The sequence below is a fragment of the Dermacentor andersoni genome, chromosome 9 (genome assembly GCF_023375885.2).
Source record: "Dermacentor andersoni chromosome 9, qqDerAnde1_hic_scaffold, whole genome shotgun sequence".
NCBI lineage: Eukaryota > Metazoa > Arthropoda > Arachnida > Ixodida > Ixodidae > Dermacentor > Dermacentor andersoni.
The window spans coordinates 4,990,859-5,013,539 of NC_092822.1; the positions used below are offsets into that span (position 1 = coordinate 4,990,859).

A 22,681-nucleotide genomic window follows, 5' to 3' on the forward strand; every position below is an offset into this window, starting at 1 on the left:
CAGGTAGTTATGAGACATACAACACAAAAGTATTGTTTTGCAAAAACATACTTTTTCGTGATTTCGAGTTCAGAAGATGCGATAAATATTAGGTTGTTGTTACTGATGAGACTAGATGCCCCCCCCTTTCAAAAAAGAAAAAAGATGCGTAAGGCTAAGCCAGAGAACGCGGAGCTAAGCTGTGAAGCGCTCATTGTGTTTAGATGCTTTGAACAAAGGGCTCCGTGTTAAAGCGGGACGTGGCCATTGAAAATCGAAAAATTGCGAAAAAGTCAATTTTGTGGAAAACCACATATTCGGGCAGTACGTCTTATAAACTACCATTTTTGTAAATATTGATGTCTAAATCATCACAAAACTATTTCAAATAAAGTTTATAATGAGCCATGGCAGCCTTCGAGCGGCGAGCATGCGCTCCAAATACCTCTACTTGGCGCGAATGCCATTTCTCCACCACTCCCCCGACAGCTGCCATTTTGGTGTCGTTTTGTTCATGCATTCTCGTGCTTTTTTTCCCCACCACCCGTGGCGGCAGCAGCACGGGAGAGGCGCTTATCGGTCATCATTGGAGGGCTCGCGAGAGCTTTCAAGTTTCGGACGAAGCGGCCGCTCCTCAAGGACGCGAGGGAGCTTGCGACTCTCACTGGCTGCTGCGTGTGCTGACGTAGTGGTCTCCTGCATAATACGTCCGGCCATCGTATGCTTTGGCTCTTCAATCGCCGGCGCCCTTTGTGTGTTCCGCTTGCCATCGTCTATCTTTGCAGCCGTTTGCATATTCTCCAAGTTTCTAGCCTCTTTACGGGACAATTTTCAACCGTCTTTACGAGACCGTTGTTGCGTTGTGGGGATGCGCGACTCTCACGCATCCCCTGATATGTTGTTTTCCCGCAGAACTCCCCTCTCCTGCGAACCGGCTTCGCCGCGGGGCCTGGTGCCTGAGGCGGTCGGTGTGGTTTAAGCGCAGTACGAGAGATGGCGCGAGTGTTGCGCTGCTAGCGCCGCCTCACGGCGGGGTTACTTGGGCGTGGAAAAGGGAGGCTCTTCCTCTTTGGTTCGGGGACGGCAAGCAGCGCAGACGTGCCGCCCGTGCGCCGATCCAGGCTTCTGCGAGACCGTCTCGTGAGGCCTCGTGCGAACGCGGCACCGTTTGCATGACCGTACGCACGAATGACCAGGCGTTGGGATCCAGCATGGGGCGAACATATTCGCTCGTTATCCGGTCGCAGTGAGTCGGCCTTCTAGATTTGTCGCGGGCCCATCAGCATGTTTTGTGGATAGTAACTCGGCTCGCAGGCATTAGTCTATGAAAGGTGCAATAACTGCCCTTGTGATTGTTTGCACTACTGTGTTGTCGTTCCTTTGTCCCAAGAGCACGGGTGTGAGAATCCCAAAGCGTTTAGCCTGCAGATTGTTGTGCGGTCAGCGACAATGCGCCCAAAAAAACTCAAGACGCTACACACGTTCGGTGCAAGAAAGCGTTCTATGAAGCTTGCCGCTCGCCCGTGCGCCGACTATGATCGCACTGATGGTTCCTGATGCCCAAAGAGCAGCATGCGTCGCTGATCGCTGTGGAGACAGCACTGCATGAGGCAGTTTTAAAATATAATGCTGACTGCCACAGGGCCACCCAAGAACTATGTTCATCAGTGGGGCTAACACCTGGCCACCTGGCCATTCAACGGGCAGCCGAGAAAGATTCTCTGTGCTTGAAAAAGGCCAAGAAGCGATCGCAAGAGAAGGTGGAAGGGCAGCAAAAGAAGAGAGTGCCTAAGGACATCTCCAGTTACGCTGCAGGGTCATTTTAGACCAATATATGTGCTCAAAATTTTCAAAGCTCATTTTTCAACATGACTTTTTTGGCTGTTGAGGCTTCTTGTTCCAGCCATATCTCTGTAACCGCTCAACAGATTTCCAGAAGTTTCTTTTAATTGTGTATCTTAATAAATTTCTAAGGGCAAGACAGGCCCATTTTTTTAATATATATGTGTCTGCGATTTGTGATATTTAATCAAAATTTGATTGATAACATCTTAATCACCAACACTAAATTCGGTGGTCTGCTAAAATTTTTCAGCAAGGAAATTAAAAAAAGGGCTTTGTCTTGTCCTGAGGTATCCATCTGGGAATCACCATAGTGAATTCACAGTTGCAGCACCTTTTGAAAATTCTCCAGGCCTGGAATGAGAAAACCATGTACACCTTTCTGACATATTGCTGTAGCTTGAGAACCAGTGAATATAACTGCATGAAATTTTGTAGCTCTACTAATGCTTTTGCTACGAGTCTACCCTGAAAATTTCATTATGATATCTCAATAAACAAAAAAGTTGGTATCTGAGGGTAGCCTCCCCCCTTAAAAAGCAGGTGACGGCGCCTTCAAAAAAATGTCATGAAATCACCCATATGCGTTGCACGGAATCGGCTGTTGCTCTACCTATCGATGGAACTGAAATGCGACCTGCTGCGTATAACGTTCGGTGTACGCTCGCCTCAGCTATCTGCATGTTGACTGCACAACCTGGCACCTACGAGCATTGAATGCTTTTGACAGGGCATTCAACCTCCTTTTGGATGCCTCTTAATATCACTCCGCAGTAATGGGAAACGCGTGAACTTCGAAGCACTGATGTGTCCAACTAATGGATATTCAATTCACCCAAGCTGTGTCATGCATTGTGGTCAATTATGAAAGCATCATGACTTTTTTTTTTTTTTACTAGTGGCGGTAACGAGTGCTTGTTCTCTTTTTCTTCTTTTGCATGAAATAGGTCACCAGTATATTGTCACGTGGTCGTGACGTTAAAGAACACAGTAGCAATACTGTGAAAGACAAAACGCTTTTATTGGGCGAACCTGTGCCCACAAAACAAGCTACACTTAAAGCACAACGAGAGCGGCGAACACAGTGGGTGATCGTCAAAAATCTGATCAGCGGGTCAAGCGCGTCGGCTTTTATAGATCAGTCGTCGAATGTTCCAGAGTAATCGCTGGGACCCGCATGCCTTCCACAAAGTTCTACGCCATTCACGTCGCGCATACATGCAATCAGATTACACAAGGTTCGGCGACAACAGACAGCGGATAAAAGCATCGATAACATTCTAGAAACTTCCGACACATGTAGACGCGTCCTGCGCTGAGCGATAACATTTCGTGGATGGTAAAAGCGCTCACCCATAAAAGATAAACGAGTTGACATGTCAATATGTTCTTGTTGCTTCACTGTAGTTGTCTCTGCTTTGAAAATGATTTCAATGTAGCATGTGCCTTACAAGAATTATTTAATGCCATGCTTTGTATTTGCTTTCAAACTGTTAATATTGTATCAACATACTCTTTTAACTAAGCAAAAAGCGCTGTGTTGGCTATTCAGGCTCGGGGCACTGCAACAAGCAATACAACATGCAGTTTAATTCTGCATTAGGGTGCGAGGATGATACTAGAATAAAAGGTGGTGACACTAAAAAAATAACATAATATATTAAAGCAACATGCTCTTGACTGAACAGGCAGGCAAATTTTTAGCTACGGCGTCTTCCGATATCTCACTGGCGTGCTTCCGTGAAACCATCAAAACGCTCTGCTTTTTGAACGATGGAAAATGTGAAATCCATGCTGTGCAAATACTAGTGGTAAGACGCAGGCATAAAAGCTATCAACCTTTAATTACTGCCGCAGTCCTATATGTGCTATTTTTCTCAAGCTTATCGTGCTGGTTTGCAAGCTTTAGTGTTGCTGGCCTCTCACGCGGCCACACCTGTTCGAACCATTCACAGGCGTGATGGCGCTTCCTCAACCTACTATAAAAAAAGATGGCATGTAAACGAAGGAAGTGTCTGCATAAAGAACCTCAGTTCACGGGTGAACAGTTGAATCCATTAGCGGCCGGGGCATTATAATGAAAGTGGCACACTGGCGATGAGCTCCGCTTCTAAGCAAGCTTGTTGATGCTCATCTGCAGCAAACACTTGGCACGTAAGGATAAAATATCATCCCAGACAGCCTTCAAGTCGGACACATGCCCACTATTGTACAGTGCGATTTCTTTGTGCACACTGACACCGCAGAAGTGACTATCAAGTGTCTGCATAAAGAAGGTAGGTTCATGGGCCAACAGTTGAAACCATTAGTGGCCGGGCATTAAAATGAAAGTGGTATACTAGCGATGAGCACCACTTCTAGGCAAGCTTGCTGATGCTCATCTGCGGTAAACACTTGGGGCGTAAGGAGAGAATATCATCCCAGACAGCCTTGAAGTCGGACACACGCCCACTATTGTACAGTGCGATTTCCTTGCGCACACCGACACTGCAGAAGTGACTGTCTGGGACACGCACAAGCAGCAAATCGCACACACACACTCCAGTCATGCCTGCAGTGGAAGCAGGTGTCACCAGTGCGAGGCCTGCCTGCGGTTCCAACGGCCGCCCTTATGTGGCTTTCAGTGGCACCCCTATAGACGCTGCGCATAGCATATACAGCCGCCCATCTATCGTGAAAACGACAGCGTGCACAGTTTCTTATTCCGGTACCAGCAAATCTCCACCCAGGTCGTGGCGCACTGCATTCACAGCTATCTCCGCCAAACCTGTTGCGATAAGCAGCTTCACCTACCAGTTTTACAGCGTGTGGCATAGAGTGCCATTGGTAGCATACTGCACGCTTTTAGTAGGTGATAAACCAAACGTGCCACGCTGCTCCCTGCTGCAGGCGGTGGGATGTGGGCATCACGTTTTGCTTCGGGGGAATCTGCCGTCGCCCTCCAGCTCAATTTCATTTCGGTTTCTCGTTGTCCTCTTAAAACAGCACGGGGGGTGAGGGGAGAAAGCGTCTCGAGCTGGACCACCACCAGCTCGACGTGGGTCAGCGTCTCCTGCCGCAACAATCCGCGCGAGGCTTCGCATTATAGAGATGTCAACAATAGTTGAGTCTGTCAAATTTTTTTAGTTACTTTGTTTCCCAAAGGTATGAATGAGGTTCTACTGTACATACGACTTTCCTGGGACCAGCAGAGTAGTTTGAATTATCAGTCAATTTGAAGTAAGAGATTCCGAATTTAGGGATTTCACTGTTGTGGGGATGTGCAACTCTCGCGCCCCCTGATATGTTGTTTTCCTCACATGTCTTGCGTTTGCTGTAATCTGGATTCTCCACGTAGCTTAGTGCCACCGGTAGTCGAACGGGTTGCAGCAGATTTTGACACCTAATGGTGGGGTTGGTCGGGCGCAACGGAGAGCAAGCTCTTCCATCTTTGGCTCGGGGTTGGCAAGCGGCGCAGACGTTCTGCGCGTGCACCGATCCATGCTTCTGCAACACCGTCTAGCAAGGCCTCGTTTGAACGTGCCACCGTTCGTGTGACTGTACACACGAACGACCAGGCGTAGGTGTCCAGCATGGAGTGAACATATTCGCTCACTACCCGGTCGTGGTGAGTCAAACTTCCTCAATTTGCTTTGCACTAATCGGCATGTTTTGTGGATAGCAATTTGGCTAGCAAGCATTAGTGCATAAAACGCACAATAAATGCTTTTCACTACTGTGTTGTCATTCCTTTGTCCCAAGAGCATGGGTGAGAACCCCACACTGTCTAATGAAGTGTGTTTATACACCAAAACTTCACTGCAGCCACAAAGGTACACCGAGGCAATAAATGCAAACCCGTGCAAACGTAGATGGTCAAATGATTCAATTATATACAGCTACTTACACATCTCAAATCGCGCGACAGACAGTGGCCACCAAAGCGGAGCAGCTTAGCTGCAATAGTGCAATACAATGAAACTGCATTACCCTTTAAGCACTGTCGTTAACCCTTTGAAGGTTTTAGCCGTACATGTACGGCGGCGGTTTTCTGTCCCGCAAGGTCTTTGCCGTACGGGTACGGTTCTGACCCTCCGTTTGAAATTTCGCGCCATAATGACGATGAGCGCTCATCGGGAGGTGCTGTCACCTCTTAGCACTTACAAGATGCGTTTGAAATTGGTGCTACCTTCTTGGGGAGATAAACAGAGCTGATTGCTAGCTTCAGCGCGTCGCTCAGACTGCGGCAACGCCCCGTTGGCGGTTTCGGTTTCGCCGCGTGATCGCAACGGAGACGCGCGAAACGTTATTTTTTTCTTTGTCGGCACTCTCTTGCAGGGCGGTGGAAGTTGATTTCTATCTTGATTGGCGCTGCTCTTAGCTTGCTTACCAGCGCCGTTCGCGAGGTATTCTCGCTCTCAGTGGCAACGCGGTTTCGGTTCCGCCGCGTGATCGCAACGGAGGCGCGCGGAACGTGGTTTTTCTCTTTGTCGGCACGCTCTCGCAGGGGCGGCGGAAGTTGATTTCTATCTTGATTGGCACTGCTCTTAGCTTGTTTATCACCACTTGCTTATCAGCGCCGTTTGCGAGGTATTCTCGCCCTCCACGGCACCGCGCTTACGCGAGAGGGTGCCTCAGACCTCTGCCCAAGGCAGCTGCACGCAGAGATGGCGTGTGAGCTGGAATGTGAGCGCCAACACAACTCCTCGCTTCAAGAGAACAGACACGCATTTTAGGTGTGCAGACTGCGATAAGGCGCTGTGTGTAGACCCGTGTTACAAGGAGTACCACGCTCGGAAATACTATTGAACATTTTACAGTCTTGAGTGATGCCGACACCAAAATACTGTTCCCAATTATTTTTGACTATTTATTCCCGACTTAATACATTTTGTACATTCAAGATCCGCAATAAAGTAATTTGACCACCTGGGAAAGTTTTTTTCAAAGTAATTCGACCCTCAAAGGGTTAAGTTGTACTGAAAAATCGTTTCACTGCAATAGCAATTATATGGACACTCCAAGTGAATTTCCGCCGTCACTGTTGCCATAAGGTTCCGTATTAAGTCCAATGCCGATAACACTGTCGCCGCACACCGTACACTGCATGTGCAAGTGAAGGCATGCAAGGGAGCCGACAATTGTGGCTCTATCTTGGTCGCACAAACAAGAGGAAAGTGGGCAGGAAGCGCACAGTCACCTGTCGTGTACGAGGCACCCAACATTGTGAGGCACCGTGAAGAAAGGAGAGAGGGGGCGGGGCGACATTCTACTCTGGCTGCAACTGTGCATGTGCCAGCTGCACGCGGTCGCCCACCCGTATATTGAGAGCGATATGCGTTGGCGGCAGAGTCTAAGTGCATTGGCGGTTTGTAGCTATGAATGCGCTGTGTGTTCCCGGACTCGCTTTTCGTTGAAGCAATAGACACAAATGTCACTTCGCTCGCTGGCACTGCCACGTTTCCTCACGCTAGCATTTTGACAGCAAAAGTCGACGGTCATGGAGTCAGTGCGTTCATGTTTGCTTGTGCATGTATGGCACCATGCTTGTTAATTTAGTTAGTGTACCTATGTTTACAAGTTTATACAGATGATAAGACTACTATCCTTACTTCATATAGCTGTTCACCAGTTTGCTATCGCAATCGATGGTTAGCCTTTCTGGCAAAACATCGACTTTTTTTAGTTTTTACAACCACCTAACTTTGTGGAATTCACGACTTGAGAAGTTTACTAAACTTGAGACAAAGAAAATTTTTAGTCAAGATTATGACAAGTCGCATGAGAAAAAATAGGCGAATTGCAAGCATATTGACAAAAAGATGTGGGGCTCCCGCACCGCAGGACGGCGCACGCAGAGGTCGGCGCCATGAAAGACGATGAAATGCGTAAGCTGCTCTTTCTTCTTCTGGCCCGCCATTAAAGAGAAGCGTCTCCAATCTATGTTACATTTTTCTGGTGGAGGTGTGGGGTACATGCTACCACTCCCAGATCGAACACCGTCTACAAGCCGAGTACAAAGTCCGGTCGAGCTGACTCCTGTACACATACGGACAAGCCGCCGACTTCATGGACTGCCCCCTGAGCACGAGCCCTACCCAACCAAGTCAGAAGGATGAGTACGTCGGTTCCACCTTCTTCCTCGACCGCGCTGACCGAGGTCATCCTCAACCAGCCGCGAATCCCCACGTCCTTCCATGGGGACACCTTCGAGGATGTAGAGGACTGGCTCGATCACTTCGAGCGTGTCGCAGAATTCAACGGCTGGACTCCAGAGCACAAGCTACGGAATGCCTACTTTGTCCTCGATGACTATGCGCGGACATGGCTTGAGAACCGTGAGGCGGCCCTATCAACACTGGACGAATTCCGACGGCAGCCTTGATCGCAAGGAGCGAGCTGAATCTGCAATTCAGGCGAGAGTACAGAGGCCGAACGAAAGCGTCGCAATGTTTGTCGAAGATATGTGCCGACTTCTCCGACGCGCGGATCCGTTCATGCTGGAAGAAAAGAAGCTCAGGAACTTGATGCGCGGTGTCAAGCAAGAGTTATTCGGTGGCCTAATACGCAACCCACCAAAGACCGTTGCAGAGTTTCTCGCGGAAGCCATATCAATGGAAAAAGCACTGCAGCAGTCAACACGGCAGTACAACCGCGACGTGTTGACCCTATTGCATGACCCTCTCACCATACCCTTGGACAATATCGAAACCTTGCGGGAGCTGATTAGGCTTGTTGTTTGAGAAGAGCTCCAAAAGCTTCAGGTGGCTCCAGCATCGGCACAGTGACTCACGCTGGCTGAGGTCGTCTGGGAGGAAATCAGACAGGCAGTCCACGTCCCAGAGCGAAGCGAGACACCCCAGCACGAGGTACGGCAGCCGCAACCTCGCATGTCGTATGTGGAAGCAGCGTGAAGTTCGTTGTCCCCCGAGTTTTCGCGATGTGAGCGACGTCCCGGACTTTCATGGCGTGCGCGCCCTTGAACAAGCAACTGGCGACTTCAGGCCTTGCCGCATGTCATTCATGGCTGAAACAAGACCCCCCCTCAAGAGCGACGTATGGCGGACCGCAGACCGGAGGCCCTTGTGTTTTCATTGCGGTGAAGCCGATCGCCACTACAGAGCGTGTCCTTACCACTGAGCTGGGCTCTGTGGATTTTCACTGAACGCGCCATGCCAGCGCAATGGTGAACGGCCCCTGGAGATTGAAGCATACCTCGCGGACTTAGGACCTCGTTTCCCCCCGATTCCATGAACCCCGGTCACCGTCACCCGCCCGGAACAGGTCTTCCAGCCCCTTCTTCAAGCCGAAAGCAACGAGGCGTCGCTCACCCAGCCCTGCCTTCCGGGAAAACCGAGTCCAGCGACCTGCGGAGGTGAGGTCGCTGATGTTGCGAACGCTGAAGATCCTCCACTACGACGACCGCGATATAACGCAATTGAGACTCAGAGAAAGCAGTGTAGTTCCGTGTCAGTATCCTGCGACGTACCAGTTACCATAGATAACCACGAAGTCACGGCGTTAATCATAATGGGTGCCGACACGTCTGTTATGAGCCAGAATCTCGCGTGTATACTGAACAAAGGTTCGACGCAAAGGACCGAAACTCAGATTCGTACTGCAGGAGGGCATCTCATAACTCCAATGGGCCAGTGCACTGCGCGAGTCAACATTCGGGGCTTCACGTACATCGGCGACTTCGTCATTCTTCCTGAATGTTCAAAGGACCTTATACTCGGCATGGATTTCCTTCAGGTGAATGGTGCCATCATTGACCTGCAAGAGTCTAGAGTCAACTTCGCTACTACGCAAGGCATAACGAACAGTAATGACAACGACCATGACGTCGCGCTTCGCATAGCTGATGATCATGTCACGTTGCCACCCAAGAGCAGCGTGCTTACCCTTGTCCGATGCGACATGGAGGACGCCGCCGAAGGAATGGCGTAGGCGAACATGCCCTGCTTCTTGAGCGCCACATTTGTATAGCCAGAGGGCTTCTTCAGGTGCGAAACAAATGTTCAGTCGTTTTGCTAAAAAACTTTAGCAATGAATATCGGCATGTACCGCGAGGAACGACAATCGCATTCCTTGACGAAATCACTGATGTTACTGACATTGCTGCATTGGAAAGCGCATCGTCTCAGCAATCTGGGTTACCCAGCCTAAAAGAACGGATTCAGGTTAACTCCGCTCTGCCAGACCACCAGAAAGATCGTCTACTGAGTCTCGTGAATTAATTTGCGGACTGTTTTTCAACGTCATCCAAAGTGTGGCGCACGTCCATCACAAAGCACCGCATCATCACGGACGAGTCCGCACGTCCTGTTCGTCAGCATCCCTACAGAGTGTCTCCAGTGGAAAGGGAAGCGATAAAGCATAAGGTGAAAGAGATGCTCCAAGACGAAGTGATCCAGCCGTCCACCAGCCCGTGGGCCTCCCCTGTAGTGTTAGTCAGAAAGAAAGACAACACACTACGCTTCTGTGTAGATTACAGAAAGTTGAACCGTGTCACCAAGTGCGATGTTTATCCATTGCCACGCATCGGCGACGCACTGGATCGTCTACAACATGCCAAGTTTTTTTATTCGTTGGATCTTAAGTCAGGGTATTGGCAAATCGAAGTTGATGAACAGGATCGTGAAAAAACAGCGTTTGTGACACCTGATGGGCTTTATGAGTTCAAGGTTCACCCCTTCGGTCTCTGTTCCGCACCTGCCACCTTTCAGCGGATGATGGATACAGTGCTTGCTGAACTGAAATGGCAAACCTGCCTCGTATACTTGGACGACGTCGTCGAGTTCTCGAGCACCTTTGACGAACATCTCACACGACTTGAGAGTGTCCTCACTGTGATCCATACTGCCGACCTCACCATCAAGCCTGACAAATGCTACTTGGGGTTCCAAGAGCTCAAATTTCTTGGCCATGTCGTTGGTCCTCAAGGCGTCCGACCAGACCCCGACAAGTTAGCTGCTGTCGCCGAGTTTTCACTGCCCACAGACAAGAAGACTGTCCAACGCTTCCTTCGTTTGTGCGCATATTATAGGCGCTTCGTTGAGGGATTCTCGAGAATTGCTGAGCCTCTGACACGGCTTACACGCGACGATGTGCCTTTCATTTGGGCGGACGAGCAGCAGCAGTCATTTAATGAACTGCGCAAGCGTTTGCAAGAGGCCCCAATACTTGCTCATTTCGACGAAGACGCTGACACTGAAATTCATACTGACGCCAGCAATTCTTGTCTCGGCGCAGTTCTTGTGCAGTGGCAAGCTGATGCGGAACGTGCCATTGCTTATGCAAGCTGCAGTCTCACCAAGGCTGAGAAAAACTACTCAACTAATGAAAAAGAATGCTTAGCAGTTGTGTGGGCAATTAGTAAATTCCGACCCTACTTGTACAGTAGACCCTTTAAGGCAGTCAGTGATCAACCACGCGCTGTGCTGGCTTGCCAACCTCAAGGATCTTTCAGGCAGACTAGCACAATGGAGCCTGCACCTTATAGGGGTATTACTCAGGCTCGCGCGTGCGCACCTGACCCTTCTCTGGATCGCACAGCGCCGATGGAGCGGCAGTCGCTCGCTAGCACTTTCGCAGCAGCCCTAGCAGTCAGAGCTGTGACCCCTAACCCGCGGTTCGCAGTGAGTTGCGACCACGGCGGGTTCAGGCCAGGGGGGACAGGGTGAGTCTCGACCTAAGGTGTTTATTCACCTTAGAGTACAAGGATACCAACTGGCAACAACAGCCACAACACATACAAATACAACACAAAACAAAACCACAGCGGCGGAGCATTCCGCACGCCTGGGGTGAAACAAACCGCACAATGTGGGAACCACAAAAGAGGCTGATAAGAGTTCAGCTCACCCAGAGTGGATCCGCGCTCGGGCCCTGGGGCGGTCAGTCGCTCACAAAGGCCGGGCGCAACAGGGGGACGGCGTGCGGCGGTCTCAGCGGCTGAGTTGAGATGCGGCCTGTCGCAAGCTCTTCAGCCGAAAGACAACGGTGCATCGGGGGAATAGCGCTTCTCCCTGAGCGGCGGAGACTCCCTCTCAAGCAGTTTGTCGGGGGAAGAAAAGGCTCGCCTCTCATCGCTTCTGACTGAATATGACGCCGTATTCACAGAGCGGCCTGGTTGCACTACGCTATACAGGCACAAAATTGAGACAGGCGACGCTTCTCCGTGGAAGTGTAATCCTCGGCCGGTGAGTTTGGCTAAGAGGAAAGCACTAGACAGCGCTCTGGACGAACTGCTCGATACAGGCGTTGTTGAAAGGTCGGACAGCCCATGGGGTTTTCCTGTGGTGTTGGTTCCTAAAAAGGATGGGACGCCCCGCCTTTGTGTTGACTACCGCCGCCTGAACGAGGTGACATGCAAGGACGCATATCCGCTTCCTAGCATTCCCTCGATCGTATCCAACGTTGGCGGAGCGAAGTACTTCACTACGCTCGATGCAAGCAGAGGATACTTTCAGGTGGAGGTAGATCCCTGTGACCGAGAGAAGACTGCCTTCACTTGTCACAGGGGACTTTTCCAGTTTACCCGTATGCCATTCGGACTTGTCGGTGCGCCTGCGACTTACCAGCGCCTGATGGACTGTGTCTTGGGTGACGCAAGGTGGCACCACGCTCTTGCTTACCTGGACGATGTTGTGGTATACTCGCGTACCTTTGATGGGCACTTACGCCATCTCAGGGACGTGTTGGAGCGTCTGAGGTCTGCGGGGATAACGCTAAACCCGACCAAGACCCAGATCGCAGCAACCCGAGTAACGCTACTGGGTTTTAAACTTGATAACGGACGCCTTCTGCCGTGTGATGACAAGGTTCAGGCATTATTGAACTTCCAGTCACCGGCAGACATAGGCGGACTGAGACGCTTTTTGGGGCTGGCGAACTTCTATCGACAGTTCATCCCAAACTGCGCTGCACTGCAAGCCCCCTTGACAATGCTGTTGAGGAAAGGTGAGCAGTGGAGGTGGGGTCCCGAGCAAGAGGAGGCACTGCGCAACCTCGTAAACGCGCTCGTGGAAACCACCGAGTTAAGGCTACCAGATTTGAACAAAGAATTTGTCATTCATACGGACGCCAGCGACCTTGGCCTAGGAGCGGTTTTGCTCCAACAGCACGAAGGTAGCTTGCGCCCGGTAGCTTTTGCCAGCCGCTCTTTGACTCCCGCAGAGAAAAATTACTCCGTGACCGAAAAGGAATGTCTGGCGATCATTTTCGCTCTCAAAAAGTTTGACTACTATGTTGATGGAGTCCCATTCATAATTGAGACCGATCATATGGCACTAACTTGGCTTAGGCGCTTAGGAGAGCCGAGCGGCCGGCTCGCGCGATGGGCACTTCTCCTGCAGCGATACGATTTTACCGTTCGCTACAGGAGAGGAAAGAACAACGTTGTGGCGGACGCACTCTCGCGCGCGCCCGTTGACTGTGAGAAGAGTAACATTACTACTCAACTCACCTCGCCCGAAACTGAGCTTGAGAGCGGACTAACCGCTGCGACGATTGAGGTCGTCAGGAGGGGTAACATTAATACCCATCGTGACTCCTCAGTGACTCAGCCTAAGAGCAGAGTAACTGCTACAATGCTCGACGGCGCTGGTCCCGAAGGAAGGGCAGACGAACCCCCTTCGCAGGACGAAAGCGTGAACCACTTGGACTGCGTCAGTTCAGTGGGGAGCGTGTTCGGCAGAAAGGAGCTGTTAGAGGCACAGCGGGAGGATCCGTGTTGTAAGAAAGTGTTTGAGGGGCTCCGGGAGCCCGGCGGCGCGGCCGCGGCGCACATGGACGCAGCTGGTATTGCTGTGGGTGCGCGGCGCTCCGAAACAGCTGGTAATGCTGTGAGCGCGTTGGATTCCTACCTGCTAGACTCTGACGGCGTCCTGCTGAGATACATTCCCGTGGAGAAGGATACACACGAGTCCTTCAAAGCGGTGATTCCACGCACGCTGAGAGGAGCACTTTTACGCTACTTTCACGATACGTGCATCGCCGGGCATGCAAGTGGCCCTAAGACTTATCTGAAGTTGTGCCGCTTTGCTACCTTGGCTGGAATGAAGCGGGATGTGATGCGCTACGCCCGCTCTTGCAACGTGTGCCAACGCGTGAAGCCGCGTGGTGGACGCCCACCCGGGCTCATGCAGCCGATCAAAAGCCGAACACCGTGGCAAATTGCGGCATGTGACGTCATGGGACCTTACCCCAGGACACCGAGCGGGAACCGATTCCTTCTCGTAGTCACAGACCATTTCAGCAAGTGGGTGGAACTGTTCCCCCTACGGAAGCTGACAGCACGCGTGATCATGGGAAAGCTGATCGAGGTGTTTACACGATTCGGCTATCCTGAGCAGCTGATAACGGACAATGCGTCCTACTTCACTGCCAAACTCTTCGTGGACTCTTGTGCAGCTCTCGGCATTAAGCACAGGAGAACAACCACGTACCATGCCCAAGCGAATCCCACTGAGCGTGTGAACCGCAACATCAAGCACATGCTAGTTGCATTTGCGGGGACGCACAATGAGTGGGACGCTTGTCTTCCTGAAATTGGATTTGCTATCAGGTCGACAGTGAATCGATCGACTGGGTATACACCCGCCACCCTCAACCTTGGGAGGGAGCTGTTGAATCCGGTAGAACTTACTCTACAGGAACGAAGCAGCACGGAACTGGTTGTTTCGTCGGCACGCGCCGATTATGCGACTGGGCTGTGCGCGAAGGTAACGGAGGCTTTACGAAAAGCGCGACGGAACCTGAGCACTGCACGTGCCGAGCAGAAAGCGCAGTACGACCGCTCTCATCAGGAAGTTCACTACAAAGTGGGCGACCTGGTGTTGAGACGGAATCACGTCCTGAGCGACGCCAGTAAGAAATTCTCAGCTTCTCTGGCGCCGAAATGGACAGGACCGTACCGGGTGCGAGAGACTGTCTCTTCGCTCGTGTACAGGCTGGTGGACTTGAAGCTAAGACCGATCAGCCGACCGGTGCATGTCTGCGATCTCAAACCCTACTACAACAGAGGGAACGAGTGGCCCGAGGAGAACGCTCTCCCGCGCCCGCAGGCAGCGGCATCGGGTGGCACAGCTCGACGTTCGAGCCTAGTGCGGTGTTATAACTTGCGATCTCGGCAGAACTAACTCTGTCCAGTTCGCTGAGGCTATTTTATAGTGCGCGATATTGGACGGAATGCTCCTCCGATGTCTAGCATGCAGGCTTCCAGAGCGAGCACGCGCTTTCTCTTCGGAAGAAGCGAGAGGGGCTAACAGAATTGTCGCAGCAGCAGAACGCCCGTCGGGAGCCGTGCAACAACCTTCAAGCAAGAAGAAAAGACCGTCTTCACTGTTGGCACAAACGAGCAGGCCGTAAGCAGTCAGCAGCGCAGTGCAGGCAACAGGCGGTGAGAAAAGATCCTCCAGCGGCTAACAGCGAGGTGAGAGGTGCAGCTGGCGACTTCCGGTCCGGAATGGTCCCGGCGGCGCAGAATTCGCCGAACCGCACCGCACAGCTCCGCGACCGAGTTGCGAGCCCCGCAACCAAGCATCCAGCCTCAAGGCCGAGCGAAAGACTTCGCCCGCAAGGACAGAGTGGACCCCTGCTGCGCAGCGAGGTGCAAGCCAGCGTCAGGGGTGTGTCGGCGCGCCTTTGCCGATCTTGCGTGCCGACACCCGCGAGGGTGCGCAACGACAGAGAGAGCTGTGTCGGAACGAACAGAAAGAAACGCGTTCGCCAAGACCAGAGGACAACGAACCCCGGGAACACCAAAAGACAGCTGTCCTGCGCCATATCGAAGCTGGTTCGGGGATCGCGTCAGCATAATCGAAACAGCCAAGAGAAATCCAGGGACCCTTTCGCCAACACGGACCCGGCACGTCTGACTAGGCGTGTGACGCCTCCGAGACGCAAGGTGACCCGGACCCAGCGGCCTTTTTGCCTCCTACTACATCCCGTTGCCGTCAAGCTGCTCCGTGGCATTATTCAATGTTCCGGCCTGGCTCGCGACTACCTACACGGCGACAATGACGGTCTGCAGCTAGAGCTGCTCCCTCACCAACATGGACTCAAACCGTGTTGCTGTCGGAGTAGCACGTCCCTCTCGGAAAAGCCTCAGGTGACGGCGGCCTCTTAGCGGCTAAAGGGTTATTTTAAGGAGGGGGGGATGTGGGGATTGCACGCGCATCCCGATATCTCCGGAGCGGCCACGCGGTTATCACGCGATAATCACGTGCTCGCTCGCGGAGGGTAGCGGGGAGAGGGCACCTTCGCCGCTCCCGCTGCTCTTCGCGCCTGGCCGCGACGCTGCAGCCAAGGCACCCCGTTCCCTCCTTTCCCTTTCTTGAAACCGGGGAGACTCCCTCTCCGCCGCTCGGGGAAAAGCGCTATTCCCCCGATGCACCGTTGTCTTTCGGCTGAAGAGCTTGCGACAGGCCGCATCTCAACTCAGCCGCTGAGACCGCTGCACGCCGTCCCCCTGTTGCGCCCGGCCTTTGTGTGCGACTGACCGCCCCAGGGCCCGAGCGCGGATCCACTCTGGGTGAGCTGAACCCTTATCAGCCTCTTTTGTGGTTCCCACATTGTGCGGTTTGTTTCACCCCAGACGTGCGGAATGCTCCGCCGCTGTGGTTGTTGTGTTGTATTTGTATGTGTTGTTGCTGTTGTTGTCAGTTGGTATCCTTGTACTCTAAGGTGAATAAACACCTGAGGCCGAGACTCACCCTGTCCCCCCTGGCCTGAACCCGCCGTGGTCGCAACTCACTGCGAACCGCGGGTTAGGGGTCACAGCTCTGACTGCTAGGGCTGCTGCGAAAGTGCTAGCGAGCGACTGCCGCTCCATCGGCGCTGTGCGATCCAGAGAAGGGTCAGGTGCGCACGCGCGAGCCTGAGTAATACCCCTATAACCTACAAGAGTACGAGATTACAGTTGTCTACCGATTTGGAAGGAAGCACAGTGACGCTGACTGTTTGTCACGCGCACCACTCCCTACAATGTCATCAGACCCTGACCATGATTTGCCATTTGTCGGCATTATCGATGCCATAAAGATGGCTGAGCTCCAGCACGCTGACCCTGAGCTGCTGCCGCTGATTGAACACTTTCAAGGAGTTAAAGGTGTTTTACCCCACTCTCTTGTGTGTGGCTTATCCTCATACTACTTGCACAACAACGTCCTTTACAGGAAAAACTGCAGAAGCGGTCCCAATACGTACCTCCTTGTCGTGCCGTCGGCGCTGCGCCAAGGCATTTTGCAAGCCTGCCATGAAGAGCCATGCGCGGGACACCTGGGATTCACTAAGACATTAGCAAGGATACGACAGAAGTATTACTAGTCCCGGCTTTATTCTTCTGTGCAATGATACGCGAAGGCCTGCCGCGACTGTCAGCGCCGCAAGAAACCCCCAGTCAAACCGGCCGGATTTCTCTATCCTATGGACCCTCCTCAAGCACCATTCCAATACATAGGAATGGATCTACTTGGGCCATTCCCACTGACCTCTTTGCACAACAGATGGATAGCCGGCGCTACCGACTACTTAACCCGGTACGGCAAAACCGAAGCTATCCCTTAAGCAAACTCGTATGAAGTGGCCAAGTTCTTTGTATGCTACATCATCTTACGACATGGTGCACCGTCTGTTCTCATCACCAACCGCGGTACAGCATTTACAGCGGAACTTATGCAGGACGTTCTCCAGCTGACGCATAGCTCTCACCGCAAGAGCACAGCGTATCACCCTCAAACCAATGGACTAACGGAACGTCTGAACAGAACGCTGGCTGATATGCTCTCCATGTACGTCGACGTAGAGCACAAGACGTGGGACGAGATTTTACCCTATGTGACTTTCGCGTATAACACTGCTGTACAGGAGACTACACAGTTTACGCTGTTTGAACTTGTATACGGGCGTCATGTCCCATTAACGCTTGACACCATGCCACCTCTGGCTGATAATAGCCCGACCAGCAAACACGTGGAGCCAACAGCATACCAACACCCTTCGATACTATGAGGGTCAACGCAACGTCCATTACAATACCAGCGCCTGCGTGTGGGTCTGGACGCCCGTCCGTCGCCGTGGACACTCGGAAAAGTTGATCCGCAGGTATTTTGGTCCCTACAAGGTTACACACCGCCTCAGTGACGTGACCTACGAAGGCGTCCCCTGCAGTTCTGACCCTGGTTCGCTCTGTCGTCGTCCTCGCGCTGAAGTTGTTCATGTTGTGCGCATGAAACCATACTATGCGCGTACGTGAACGCCGAGATGCACCTGAGGAGCTCAATTTCTTATGTCGCTGAAAGAACTTTGTGACGCGACCGAGACAGTCGCTTTTCGCATGGGGGGCAACTGACACAAGAATGTGGGGCTCCCGCACCGCAGGACGGCGCACGCTAAGGTCGGCGCCATGAAAGACGATGAAGTGCGTAAGCTGCACATTCTTCTTCTGGCCCGCCATTAAAGAGAAGCGTCTATTTTGTAACACTCTATGCCAATCTACGTTACAATATGTGGAATCGATTATAAGCGAAGCTTTCGTTATGTTTACTGGAATTTCCTCATTTCTCCTTCACTTCTGTGTAGCTCAACACTCCTCGTTCAATCCATGCTTCAGTTCCATTTTGTTGAACTAATTTTTTTCTCCACACTCGTCTGCTTCTATTGCAAACTTTTTCTTCAGAAGCGTGTAGCTGACTTGTTCAATGTTGTGTTACAGACTTCTTCATTTATCTGTGTGTGTGAGACAGTTACTATGGTTTTAGAGCCACTAACTTCTATTGAACACTCTTCACTCAATGCACACTCTGGTCCCATTCGCTTCAGGTCCCTTCTTTATACGTAGTCGGCTGCTTTTGATGCCGGCTTCTTCACCCAGTGGCACACACCCAGAATGTTCACATACCAAGTGCCATATGCTCAGTTGCACGTATCCAAGTTTTATATTCGGGGACATGCCCAGTGGCATGCTTGCAGGCAGCTGTCCTTGCTCACTACGTCACTTTGAGTGCTCAGCCTCCTCAAGCTGGCGCTCCGTTGCAACAGCTCTCCCCATCCCACATCGCCTGCGTCCACCCATGCCGCTCCCAGGATCAAACCCCTACTCGGTCCGTGAGCCTCCTCCCCAGCTAAAAGGCAGCGGCGCGATGACTCTTTCCAAGAAATTCACTGCGCCAAATGTGAGTGCTTTCAGCTACTCTACGGCCCGTCGGTCTCATTTCTTGGATGTTTCCGCGAACTGTATGCTTTCTGTTTGGGATCACCTCACTCATCACTGATACAGAGGCTTTTCCACCGGCTTCACTAGGCGCAAATTTCACTCTCGCAGGTACGGCGATGACACAATCACAACCTTTGCAATGCATTCGGCGACCACTGCAGCCCTCATACTATCGGCATTCGAGATCTCACCGCAAGCAGCAGAAGCAGGCGAGCCTTCCGATGCTCTGTGCTCACACCTCCCGTGGATGCATGGCCTACTGAAGTTTTGCAAGAGCAGCTCTGCCATCTGTTTCTTCAGCTTGAGAGTCACTTCTACATCAACAACATGAGTGACCAACACTTGCATTGTCTCCATGCAAGTCCTGAGCTGCCAGATGGTCTGCCGTATTTACTCACAATGATCGCACTTTTTTGTCAAAAATATTAACGTAAATTCAGGGGTGTGATTATTACGCGGGTTAAATTTCCCACGAAAAGAAAAATGTTTTTTTTTCATCCCGCATTTGCTCCAGGATGACAACAAGTCAACAAGCAGGCGGCTGCTGCTCAGTGCAGGACACCAAAACAAAAATGGCAGCTGTCGGAGCAAGCCGAACACGCCAACATGAATATTTTTCTTCTTGTAAATACATTACGTGCATTGAAACAGTTTCTTCCATATCAGTAATGAATAATATCGGTAATATCGGCAAGTTTGCGACAATAATGTAGCCATGTCCACTTTGAGGGGACAGAAACAGAGATGGGTGCGCTTAGCTGCCAGTGACATAGAAACACATAAAGGGCATGCTGCGGAAACTGCGACATTTGTCTTCACTGCTATCCCAATATGGCACATTTCCGCTATGGTTGGGTGAATATCTTAGCAGTGTTACAAGCGTCGGCGTATGAACAGGGTACACTTCTAACGTATATGTGTAAACGTGGCCACTATCGTTGCCGCTCATGATTTGTTGTATGCCCACGAGTGCAGACGAGAAGAATAGAAAGGCGCCTTTCATGTTGTTGTTGACCGAAACCCTTATGAAGCTTACAAATAATAAAGCTGAGGCGAGTTTGGTTATAGTTTTATTTTTTCATGGAAGTGCGGAAAGTGATGAAAGGAATGAAATGGGGCATCTGCTTAAGAATGTTGGGTTTGTGCAGACCGCTTGGTATGCCCTCAAGAGTTGTTCACATAGCATTCGACAGATGGTAAGCGCGATCATAATTAGCTAGGCTTGGCAAATGACATATCAATGCAACAAGTTCAGGGTGCAATCATTACACGGGAAAGAAAAAGAAAATCAAATTTTGACGACAAAATTCATGGATGCGATCATTACGCGAGTGCGATCATTATGCGAGTAAATACGGTACTTTTGGAGCTCCCGCTTCTACAGACCTGGGCATCTACGAGAACCTGTGGCAGGTCGAAATTTTACACCACGGTATCCTGTGGCTACGCCTTGCTTACAACCTACGCTGCCAGTGCTGCCTCCCTCAGATTGCGTGAACCCGACACTACCAATGCCGAAACCATCTGCACACTTTACCTGGACTTTAACATTGGACTTTATTTCAATCACACTTCACACTAGGAGGGGAGCCCTGTAGCGGCACAACTATCGCCTCCGAAGCAGGCAAAGAAGATGGGCTCCCGTGCAGGTAGCGCGAGAATAGAACACCCTAGCATGCTCGACTTGAGCAGCTGCGGTGTCGGCCGCTCCCAAGATCTTGCTGCACCCTGGCTGGCTGGCGTAAACAAACCATGGCTACAGCGGCTACCTCTCCGCACCGCCTCCCACAATGGTATTATACAGTGACTGATCCTGAATCCTGAAGAAATGTTTTAGCTGTAATAGCATTTTATATCGCATCGAAGCTGAATTTTTACTGATGAATGCACACAAAAAATTGCATTTTGCGGCTATGTGTAGCTGCTGTTTTGCATTTTCAAACTCAGCCATCTTGGTCTTGTTTGAAAAAGCTTGACGCGATTGTTGGATTTGTTCCACATTGCATACAGCTCTGAGTAAAGTATAGAAGAGAAGGTGTGCAAGCATTCAACAGGCAACTCTGTCCATACAATGTGCATTCAAAGACATTGATAAAGAACGGCAAGGATGCCAGTTGCAGAAGGGTGCCCTTAATGTCCATTCCATTCACTAAAGTTGTGCATTTCTTGAAGGACTTGAACTTTGTCTCTTGATCAGGTGGGTGCAAGCCTGGGGTGTGGCAGCCAATCACTCAATGTACAGTGCACAGTGTGCAAGCAGAAAAGCTTCACGTACCAGATTGTTGGCAATGTCTCGGGGAAACATGTCGTGTATGTCGAACTTGAAGGTGACTGTCTTGCCCTTGGACGACTCGAGCTGGCACTCAACCACTGAGCCCCCTTCGACAGAGAGAACTAGCAGACGAGGCCAGCGCTGCTCCAACTGGGCCCCTCGTCGCCGCTTGGGCACCTTTTTTCGTGCTTTCTCTCGTGCACTCGAGTCTGTCAGGTCACTTGCCTCGCTTGCAGAGTCCAGAGCAGAGGCACTGCACAATAATAAGGACTGTCAGTGCAGCAACCTTCCTTGAGCCGTGCAGCACAACATTTGTTTAGAGCACTAATTTGTGAGAGCTGGACATCTGTACATTAGCATTCAGCACAAAGTCTTACTTTTTATATTTTAAGCAGTGCTTTTTAGTTGTCATGTTCTGAAAAAAGTACAATGATAGAAATTAACGACAAAATGAGTCTCATCACTGATACACAACCAATTTTGGGGCTAAGTGTAGGCTAATAAATGAAACCATGAGCCTGATGTTCGGAAAAATTCATGTGCCGGAAGTCATATCCATGCTGGATGTAGTTGTGATGTGCATAGACACTAGCACTAGATTTCACTTTTAGTATGTTAGTGAAGCATTTCTGTACCTCACTTAACTTTATAGACACGACTGGCATGTGTATTGCTGATACTGCAGTCATAAGAACTGCCATTACTGCCTTCACAGGTGAGGCGTTCTCTAACCTTGCCAACTGGCAACTAAGCCTAGTGTTTGAGAAATCTTGGTCACATGGCTTGGCACTCAACTAACCACAACTTTTGGTCACACTCACCACTAAGGCCACACAAATAATGCGGTCGATATGACAGTAAAACACAAAGTTGCCTATCCTGTAAACATGATGCTCAAGAAACAAGGCTTGGCTGGTTACACAGGCTGAACTTCTTACTGTTTTGAATGCATGGGAATCTATATATATATATATAAAGCAGAAAACAATGATCAGTGCAATGCAGGACACAACAGGATCTAAGGTGGAACAAGTCTTGTTAGTGTGTTCAAATAACGACAGACTTGGGAGGTCTCTACTAATTCGTGTTGTGAGTGAAAATTTTACATGAGATGGGAAAATGTCTCTGTAGAAAGGACCCTCCCAAGTCTGTCCTTGTTTGCACCCACCCAGCAATGAGGAAGGGGGTCATTTAACCATTCAAATTGTGGGGTCTCTCACACCCATGCTCTTGGGACAAAGGAACGACAACACAGTTGTGCAAACAATCACAAGGGCATTTATTGCACCTTTCATAGATCAATGCCTGCTAGCCGAGTTGCTATCCACAAAACATGCCGATGGGCACGCGACAAATCTAGAAGTCCGACTTACCGCGACCGCATTGAG

At 50.9% G+C, this 22,681-nt stretch overlaps 1 protein-coding gene across 14 annotated transcripts in view; it reads right to left on the reverse strand.

Annotated features, from left to right (window-relative positions):
- The window catches only part of LOC126527418 (uncharacterized), a 476,501-nt gene that overhangs the window by 179,453 nt on the left and 274,367 nt on the right, over nt 1–22,681 (reverse strand). For all 14 annotated transcript variants that reach the window (XM_055068432.2, XM_055068435.2, XM_055068434.2 and 11 more), the window contains one exon: nt 21,297–21,546. In XM_055068432.2, the coding sequence (XP_054924407.1) occupies nt 21,297–21,546 (250 nt within the window). The remainder of the gene's footprint in view (nt 1–21,296; nt 21,547–22,681) is intronic.